The 9,779-nt window shown below is 43.8% G+C and overlaps 2 protein-coding genes across 2 annotated transcripts; one reads left to right on the forward strand and one right to left on the reverse strand.

The window, feature by feature from the left end:
- Positions 1–691: 691 nt before the first annotated feature.
- Positions 692–5,836, forward strand: RPF1 (ribosome production factor 1 homolog). Its single transcript, XM_048945149.1, has 9 exons — positions 692–953; positions 1,029–1,085; positions 1,558–1,638; positions 2,051–2,146; positions 2,695–2,848; positions 3,376–3,458; positions 4,289–4,470; positions 4,555–4,681; positions 5,439–5,836. Exons 1-9 carry the CDS (start codon positions 783–785, stop codon positions 5,478–5,480), a joined length of 993 nt encoding a protein of 330 aa, XP_048801106.1. The 5' UTR covers positions 692–782; the 3' UTR covers positions 5,481–5,836.
- Positions 5,837–6,514: 678 nt separating this feature from the next.
- Positions 6,515–9,419, reverse strand: GNG5 (G protein subunit gamma 5). The gene is made up of 3 exons (XM_048945150.1): positions 9,240–9,419; positions 8,275–8,430; positions 6,515–6,757 (listed from the first exon to the last, which is right to left on the reverse strand). Exons 1-2 carry the CDS (start codon positions 9,318–9,320, stop codon positions 8,305–8,307), a joined length of 207 nt encoding a protein of 68 aa, XP_048801107.1. The 5' UTR covers positions 9,321–9,419; the 3' UTR covers positions 6,515–6,757; positions 8,275–8,304.
- Positions 9,420–9,779: the final 360 nt, after the last annotated feature.

Consider the following 9,779-nt stretch of genomic DNA (forward strand, 5'->3'; position numbering starts at 1 on the left):
TATGGCTCTGTGAAAAAATCCTGTTTCAAGTAGAAGCTCCCTATGAACTCACTTATTCCAGCTCTGCAAGCAAATGCCTGTAACATGTGCGTGTTATCATTTATGTAAACCCATCACTGTGTCATGTTTGTTGAAAGCTTTCCATTTTCATTTTGTTAAGCCTGATTATGAGTTACACTGTGGCAATAATTTATCTCATCTCCCATCTTACTGCAAGGTTGCTTTCTTGCTGAGCACCTCTCCTACAGAGAAAGGCTGAGGAAGCCGGGCTTGTTCAGTCTGAAGAAGGCTTTGGGGAAAGCAATCGTTGCAATCTTCCAGTACTTAAAGGGAGCTCATTAGCAGGATTGAGACCGACCTTTTACCCAGCCTAGTAGTGATCGGACAAGCGGGACGGCTATAACTAAAAGAGTGGAAATTTAGGTTAGGTATTAGGAAGAAATTCTTTACTCAGAGGGTGTTGAGGAAATGGTACAGCTGCCCAGAGAAGCTGTGGGTGCCCCATCTCTGGATGTGCTCGGAGCCAGGCTGACAGGGTGCTGGGCAGCCCGATCAGGTGGCTGCCAGCCCTGCCAATCGCAGGCGGTGAGAACTTCACCCACCCTACGACTGCCCCCAGCCCCACCCGTTCACACTCAACCTAGTGCCCCGAACGTCACGCTCAGTGCGCATGCGCACAGGAAGTTCCCGCCTTCCTTCCGGCGGCGCATGCGCCGAGCGCGCTGCCCGGCACAGGGCCGGGGCCGAGAGAGGGCCGAGAGTGGGCCGAGGCGCAGCGCGGCATGGCGGGAGGCGGCGCGGGGACAGGCCCGGGCTCGGGCCCGGCGGGGCAGGATGTGGAGCCAGCGGCCCCGGAGCGAGTCCTCTTCCCGCCGACCTTCAGCGTGTCCGAGATCAAGAACAAGCAGCGGCGGCACTTCATGTTCCTTCGCTGGAAACAGCAGCAGAGGAAGGTGGGTGCAGGCCGGCGTGGCGCCGTGAGCGGGGGGCACCGGGCTGACGGCTGACGGCTCTCCCTCTCCTTTCAGGAGAAGCTGGCGCTCAAGAAGAAGCGGAGGAAGGAGCGAGAAGCCCTCGGGGACAAGGTGAGCGCCTGTGGGGCGCGGCCTCGGCGGAGCCCTGCGTGGGTCGTGGGTGGCGGTGCGAGCAGGGCCCTGTCAGCGCCCGACCGCGGGGTCGCTGCGGGCATCGCCGCGGGCGTGCTCTCATCCACGGTGCCTCGCTGATCTGCTGTCATGCCGCCTGCCCAAACCATGCACACACCCGTTGTCTGCTTGTCCTTATTGGCTTCTTTTCCTAACCTACTGCAACAGTATATTGATGGTTGGAAGGAAGTTGTGAGTTCCTGTGTTATAATTCTACAACAGCGGCACGAGTAAAGGGGCGAGCATTGTTACATCCTGGCTGTCGTTCAGTTGTGGGTGCAAAGACAGCATGTTCCTGTTGCACACAGATCTTCTGGTAGCACGGTCTCATGGTAGCTTTTGCAGTACTTTACAATGTTGCTTTACAATGATGTGTGTGTGTGTTACATTAATAAATCTATGTTTATTTTAGGCACCTCCAAAAGCCATTCCAAAGACTATTGAAAATCAGAGAATTTATGATGAAACAACTGTAGATCCCAATGACGAAGAGGTAACTGTTTAATTTTTGCAGATGCTGTTAATCGTCTTTGGTTTGGTTTGGTTTGGTTTGGTTTTTTTCCCCAAAGAAAAGCCTTAAAATGTATGGATAAAATTCATTATTCTTGATTTTTCTGTTAAGATGTTAATGGTTTACTTTTCATGTGCTGGATTCATCAAAACACAATGTCCTTTTTTTATTATTTACCTTAAATGTCCTTTAAGTTACAGCTATTGATGGCAAAACCTGTCAGTTTTCTTTATTCTGGACTCTTTAAAATGCAAAAACCACACGTCTTAGAATAAATAGTTATAGGACAGAACTTGCAAACTGGGATTTTTCTTGTTAAACTTCATCAAATTAGATCAGATTGAACAACTGTTCTTCAATTATTTAATATGTGACAAGCTTACTTTTCTTCTAGGTTGCTTTCGATATAGCGACTGATGAATTTGCACCATATTTCAACAGACAAACAGTTCCAAAGATTCTTATTACAACATCAGACAGACCTCGTGGGGTGTGTATGCCATGCTCAGATTGTTCTGAGCAATCAGTTGCACAGTACCGAAGTTTTCATGTGATTAATTTATTACACTTTTAGTATAGAAATGACTTTAAAAAACACAACTTCTTTGTATGCTGTCAGTAGAGACAAAGGAAACGATGAGCAGGAGATACTTTGTGCTAAATTGTTAGATTCTTTTTGGTCAGAAAGTGTCTCTTGGGTTCTAGCACCATTCAAGATGGGTTTAATCTAACTACCATTTCTAATCTCCAAGTTTAACGTGATGTATAAGTCCATGATGACTGCATACAATCTTATGTAGGAAAAAACTACAGAACTTAATATTTCCTTGGGGTTTTATTTTGCTGCTGCTTTTAATTTAGTGGCTCTTGGGAAACTTTATGTGTATGCAGTCCGCTAGCTTCTTTAGCACTGTTTGTTTCATTAAAAAGCTCAAGTATACGTTCCTGTATGTGATGGTGTGCATTACCTAATTTGGAAGATTTCTGACGCTTGTTGCTGTATTTACTGCGTTGTGATTTAACTCATCTGCTTTACAGAGAACAGTGAGATTCTGTGAACAGTTGTCCACTGTTATACCCAACTCGCATGTCTACTATCGCAGAGGATTGGCTTTGAAAAGAATTATTCCACAGTGTATTGCAAGGGACTTCACAGATCTAATCGTCATTAATGAAGATCGCAAAATACCAAGTATCCTTTGTGTATATACTAAACTGAATGCAGTGTTAGCTCTAGGCTATGGGGAAACTGTTTTTCTTCAGTGTGTGTGTCTTAAGATCTCCTTTATTCTGGATTTTTTTCTCCACTGTGCTGTTTATAGGATAATTATAGAGTTAAAAATCACTGTGCCAACTGAAGTATCTGATGATTAATGGCACTTGAAATTATGAAATTATTTTGTTGTTGTTGTTGTTTTTGTTTGTTTCAGTAAGCTTAGCTTCCCTTCCTGACCAGAAAGTTTCATTTAGTTTTGCTGATTTGATAGGTACTGAAAAGATGACAGAATATAACAGGTTAGCTATTGAAACAAACCTTAATGGATGTTTGAACACCAGCTAACTAGTTTCTGAATGTATTTTGGAAACATAACTAAACCCTGTAAATTAGGCATAGCTAATGGATGTAATATTGTGATACCATACTGCATTTAACAGAACGTGCTTCTCCGTAAATTACATTTCAAATTTTACAAACTTTTTTTTTAACTCTGTGAACAGATGGGCTTGTTTTAAGTCACCTTCCTGATGGTCCGACTGCTCATTTTAGAATGAGCAGCGTCCGTCTGCGTAAAGAAATAAAGGTGAGACTCCAACAAAACCTTAAATAAAAAGTGTACTTTGGTTTATCAATAACTATGTTCAGTTCATTCAGCTGCCCAAACTGGTTGTGCTTCTGTAAGGTTCATCTGATCGTGTACAGATGCTTTTTCATAACTGGCAGGAGGCTAAAGACAGTAACAGTCTACTTCCATAAGTGGTGTATTTCAAGTTTCAGAGTTACCCACTGAATTTGACTGCCTGCCAAGTGTTCTTATAGCCATATCATCTAACATTAATACAGGATACATAACACCCCGTGTACAGTACATGTGCAGCAGGGTGTGTAAAGTAAGTGCTATACAAGATTTCAATAAATGCAGTTCCCAGTCTTGAATAAAACCTAGTTTTTCTTATCTTACAGCCTTGTCACCTGTTCTACAGTAAGTATTGCTTACTTAGCCAAAGATAACTTGCAGTACAATGTTGTTTTTTTTTTTTTTTCTTTTTTGAATTAAGTAGTTTTCAAAATGTCATCTAAAGGCTGTTCCAGATATTCCTCCTTGCTATGTCTGGAGAGATTTTCAGCCTCCTAATTCTTTACTGTAGTGGGTGCTGCCAGGAATGACAATTAGTGCAGCAGAGAGGAAATACAGAACTTTGTGCTTTTTCATTAAGTTTGTATCGTTAATCCAAAGATCCTTATGTTAGCACCTTCTGCTTTACTTACTTACAAACTTTGTATAAATTTTTTCAAAAAACAATTAGGCATATTATCAGGCCCTGGTTGTCTACACCCTATTTTATCTCTATCTTTGATAGTACATTAAAATAATTTTGCATACCATCTAATATTTGCATTTTTTCACTCCAGAGAAAGGGGAAACAACCCACAGAACATGCACCCGAAGTAATCCTGAATAATTTCACGACACGACTGGGCCATTCTATTGGTCGCATGTTTGCTTCTCTCTTCCCACACGATCCTCAGTTCATTGGAAGACAAGTAGCTACGTTTCACAACCAGAGAGACTACATCTTTTTCAGATTCCACAGGTAACTTCTTGCCCCAGAATGCATGAGTGAGAGATATTGTTCACATAGCTTAACAACTAATCTTTTTTCTTTTTTCTCCTCAAGGTATATATTCAAGAGTGAAAAGAAAGTGGGAATACAAGAACTTGGGCCACGTTTTACATTAAAATTGAGGTCTCTTCAGAAGGGAACCTTTGATTCCAAATTTGGAGAATACGAATGGATTCATAAGGTATGTCTGAGTTATACTAAGTCTGCTGGGGAACAGAGAATACATCTGACATGAAATGTGACCACACATCTCAACCTACAAAAGCACTTCAAGTGCAGTTCTCAAAACAGAAATGCCTAAGTGAAACACTGAGAACTACTTCTTGTCAAAGAAGTAAAGTAAAAGCATTCTGCTATGTAGCAAGGATGATGAGTGTCAGTATATCATGACTGCTTATGCTGTGTAACGTTTTGAACATACACCAATATAAGCAAAACTGATAAATGCTCTCTTGGTATGATCTATTATTGGAAGCCTAGTAAGCTTGACTAAGAACATTTTTTGCAAGGTCAGGGTAAGAACTGTAATGTAAAAACAATTAAGCTATTTCCTCAAACGTTAATTCTTACTTTCCATTCAGTATTAACACTGACTTCATCGTACCTTCAGGTGAAGTGCACATTACGTTAACAGTTAATGACATTGGTAGTTACGTTGCCTATCAACTGCAATTCCATGGTATTTGAGCTATAACAGAAGAAAAAATCTAGTGTTTATGATGTAGGCCATGATGTGTATAATGTGTGTTGGATGCTGTGACTGCTGTCTGTATATACTCTTCTAAACAACTGATCTCCAACATTTCTCCCTTGCCTTGAAAAGCTGACTACAATAACTCAGTTGCTCTGTAGTGCATTTCACTGCATTAGTGTAAGCCTGAGTTGTCACTGTATACTGGTGTACGAATTTGCTGTTAATAACTTTTCTTAAATTTCAGCGTCGAGAAATGGACACAAGTAGAAGAAAATTTCACTTGTAAGGGACAGTTACTTGCCAACTGCTCACAACCAGAAATATGACAGTATCTTTGAACTATGGATCATCTCAAATGCAACTAGTAATAACACTGAACAGTAACTGGCTGCAGAAAGACAAAATATGAACTGTTTCTGTAGAAACTTTTAATGTTTAAGTACAACTGCATCTTTTTATTTCTTCTATGGTTGTAGCTAAATCCAACGTGACAAAGAGTTTAGCAGGAAGATCTATTGTAATGTTAGAGAAGGCTGTAATTCAGTTATCACTGAAGCTTTGCTATGACTGCTGATGTACTGTAAATAACAGTGTTTACTGAAAACTGTTAAAAATATTTTCAAAATAAAATATTTTCACATATACAGCTTATTTTCTTCCCTGTTAAGCGGCTAAACAGAGTCATTCTACATTTTAATCAGGTAAGAAATAAATATTGTAAACCTCTAACTGTTAGTTTTCAAGAAGAACAAAAACCAAACCAACACCAGTATCCTGCCTAGATAATGTTGAGAAAGCTGCATACAGACTGATTTATACTTACAAGAAATATTTACTCAGAACAGGTGAGATCTCTGAACAAGATTTTCTCCATTAGAATCTTTTAATGCTTTTTTCAGCGGTGATAACTATAATTGAGTTGATACTACCTGTGGAATTAACTTTTTGTTCTGGCTTAGATTTGCACATTCATTTTCTTTTGGATTACTTTCTTTCCATTGTGTACCTAAGTAGTGCTTTTTAGTATTAACATAAAGGGGCTAAAGGTACACTAATGACTCAAATTGCTCTTTAAGGAAAGTTAGCTGTAGTTGTGTAGTACAATCATAAAAGAGCCAAAACCTGTTTTTCCCTGTTCTACTATGCTTCTAAGCATACTAGTGATGAAGTTCTTAAGAGTATCAGCCCAAGGCACATTTGTAGCACCACAGAACACCTGAAGATAAGCTCTAGCGATTATCTTCAGCTGCTGAAAAATGATGCAGTAGCTGATGAGGTGTCAACATATCCCGACTTCTGAGATAAACTTCAACACAAAACTAAGTCAAAACACTTTTATTTTTTGCTTGGTATATAAAACTGATTCCCTCATGAACAGAATTATTGTAAATAGCATACGGTTCTTTTGGAGAGGTAGATGGTAAGAGGTTTGACAACAGTAGCAATTTTACAGTTAGATTTGGCACATGAAAGCTAAGCTTTTGTACAGACTTCAAACCAGGCCACTCCTTGAGGCACTCTGCCCCGACAGACATCAGCAGCTAGGAAAAGATGCTAAAAGATCTGAAAAACAAACAAAATGAGGTGGTTAGAAGATAACAAGCAATCCTACATGTTTAAGAATATGCATACTACTTAAAAAAATTCCTTTTTTTCTACAGTTGTTTAATAGAACTTAAATTATAAAATAAGCTTTTCAAAACCATGAAGCCATCCCCCAGGGGGTACAAGAAGATAATCAAAGCTGTTACAAAACAACCAGCATGCTGCATCTTCTGGAAGCCAAATTAAGTAGGAGGGCAGAGTAAGTTGTTTCTGGTCGCTTGATGACTATGAAGTATTGAGAATCTACTTCACTTTTGAAAAGCAGGGGGAGTCTGGGTAACTTAACAAATCTCACTTCCTCTTCATTCTACAGTTGGTACAGACTGTGCAAGCATGAACTCTGTTGGTTCATCTCATAAACAGCAGGATTACAACTAAGAAATTCACTGTTTTGAGGAAGCACTTGCAAGAGGTGAAAGGGAGAAAAAAAAATCTGTTCCATGCAAGTAGCTTAAATTGCTATTCTAATGCCTTTTGCCTGTAGCCATAAGCAAAAAGAAGTGCTCTATTCCAAATTCAGAAAAGGCATTTAAGGGCCTATTAAGAAAAATATTAACCCTGTTCTGCCGTGTGAATTACTGCTTAAAGCTGAAGAACAATACTAGGAAGGCAAGTGAGTTCAGAAATGTTATCTTTTAAAAATGAATAGTTTATAAAATTCATAATAAAGAAACTTCAGAAGAACTACTCTAGAAGAGCTCTGTGACTCAGTCTTTGTAAGACTTCTGTGAATCTAAACCTGATCTCTGTCTTATCACCAGAATTTTTAGGTAATGCCAGATTAGTTGTCTTCATAGTGACAGCAGTAGTGTTAATGAACCTAGGAAGGTTTCAAAATGAAAGTACAAATGAGTACTTAACAGTTTCTAGTTATTTAAACTGCAGTCTGTGTAGTAGCCTATTGTAGGGGAATCTGGGTGTTGATACAATTCTTGGCCTATGTAATTTCCTTTTTACTTAGAGGGTATTTTCTGTAGCAGACAGGGCTCTCCTTTGAGAGCATCACTAACCTAACCTCTTTGGGAAGTACTCCTTAAGAGTTTAAAAACAAAGTTCTGAGAACTAAAATCTGCTTTATCTGCTACAATTGGCATTCACTCCATAAGCCTTCAGGCAACAAATCCTATGTGAGAAAAAGGACATGATGCTTTTAACATAGAAGAAAACTGCAGCAAAGCTACATTACAGCCAGGTTAATCTAGATAGCAGCTCAGTAACAGCTGGCCCCCAACTACTTTGGCTACAATAGCAGAAACGGGTTGGAGCCCTGTAACATCCAACTACTACTCACTTATAAAATCTGTCTGGTACAGAGTTACCCTCCCAGTCTGGGAGGAAAGGACCAAAACAGGGAACCAGACCAACACCAGCCGTACAAGTCAGACGTCTCTTTGGAATGCTTTAAACATAGACAGTTCCACTTAAAGCAGGCTGTTTTTAATGACAGAAGAAAGTCTGAGTCTTTAAGAACTTACCACTGAAAGATACCTAAGCAGTCCACGTAATTACAAAAATGAACAAACTTTCTGGGGACGGAATGGATTTGTACTCGATGATACTCCTGTCAGCAGGGGATCATGCTGTGCATTCTGCAGGCAGAACTGCTTCAGGTCCACAGCAGCCTGAGAAACCTGCGCGTAGGAGGAGCTGGTGTTAGCACTCACTGATCAGACTGTGCAGGGGATGTAATTGCAGCAAGAAATACAACGCCGTTAAGTGATTTAGCAGTGCACCCTAAGCAGATGTCATACAATCGTTTTCTGGTTTATCAGTCAGTAAGTTATAGAAATTATTGAAAACTTAATGATAAAAAGCCTCTAGGTATGAAACGTGAAAGAAAAGCCATGTCTCGAGGAGACACAGCCTTGCTGCTTTGTTAAACGCACAAAGACTGATTGTTTTCTCGGAGTGCCTCCAATGAGACAAGGCCCAGCCGCAGCCCGGGAGCGCCGTGACACGTCCTCGGCACGCCTGGCAGCGGAGCCTCCATTTTCCAGCGCAGGGCCGAGACGCCGGCCAAGCAACCTGTTGCTACTCCGCCTCGGGCAGCAGCAGTCCGACGGGAGCGGACGCTCCCAGCGCACAGAAATGAAAGGGGAGAGCGGGGCGCGGCCATCCCGCTCGGGACGGAGCGCAGCCACCGCCGGCCCAGGGGAAGCGGGAGGGGCGGGCGAAGGGAAGGGACGCGGCCGCCCTCGGGGCCAGGCTCGGCCGGGGCGGCTCCGGGGCGCGGGTCGGCCTCCGGTGCCACAGCCGGGGCGCGGGACTACGCGCCGCAGCCAAGTAGGGTCGTCGGGGCGCTGGGAGCCGTCGGCCCGGCCCGGCCCGGCCCTGCCCCGCTCGCCCTGCCCCGCGGCTCGGCCCAGCCACCTCCGAGGGGCGCCGTGGAGCGCGGCCCCCAGCGGTAATGGCGGCGCGGCCGCCCCGGGCCCCTGCTCACCTTGACGCGAGTCACGCTGGCCTCCAGGCGCAGCTGCTGCACCACCTTCTTCATGGCCGCCACGTTGGAGGAGCCCGACATGGTGGCGGCGACAGCAGGCGGCACACCCAGACCCAACTTTCCGGCGCGTCCCAAACTCTCGGCCCGGAGGCGCCTGCGCAACCGCCCCGGGACCGGGACCGCCTCGGGGGGCGCTGCGGAGCCTCCGGGAGCCGCGGGGCGGGGGCCGGGGAGCGGCGTGCGGGAGGGTGCTGGCCGCGCTACGCGGGAGAAGACCCTGCGGGGGAGAGCTGAGCCCCAGAGCCAGCGCTGGGGCTGTGTTCCAGCTGCAGCGGGTCGTGGCCGTCGCCCACCGGCATTGCAGCCCGCTTGGGCTGGTGACACGAGGGCACGGAGTGGCAGCAAGTGTGTGTGTGCAGGGAGTGCCGGGAGAGCTGTGCCGTGTCCTCGGGCGGCAGCCGCTGAAGTGATGGGATGGTCTGTGGTATTAACGTTAGGGACAAACCGGGTTTTTTCGTGACAGCCAGGTTTCCATGGCAT

The sequence above is a fragment of the Lagopus muta genome, chromosome 5, assembly GCF_023343835.1.
Source record: "Lagopus muta isolate bLagMut1 chromosome 5, bLagMut1 primary, whole genome shotgun sequence".
Taxonomy (NCBI): Eukaryota; Metazoa; Chordata; class Aves; order Galliformes; family Phasianidae; genus Lagopus; species Lagopus muta.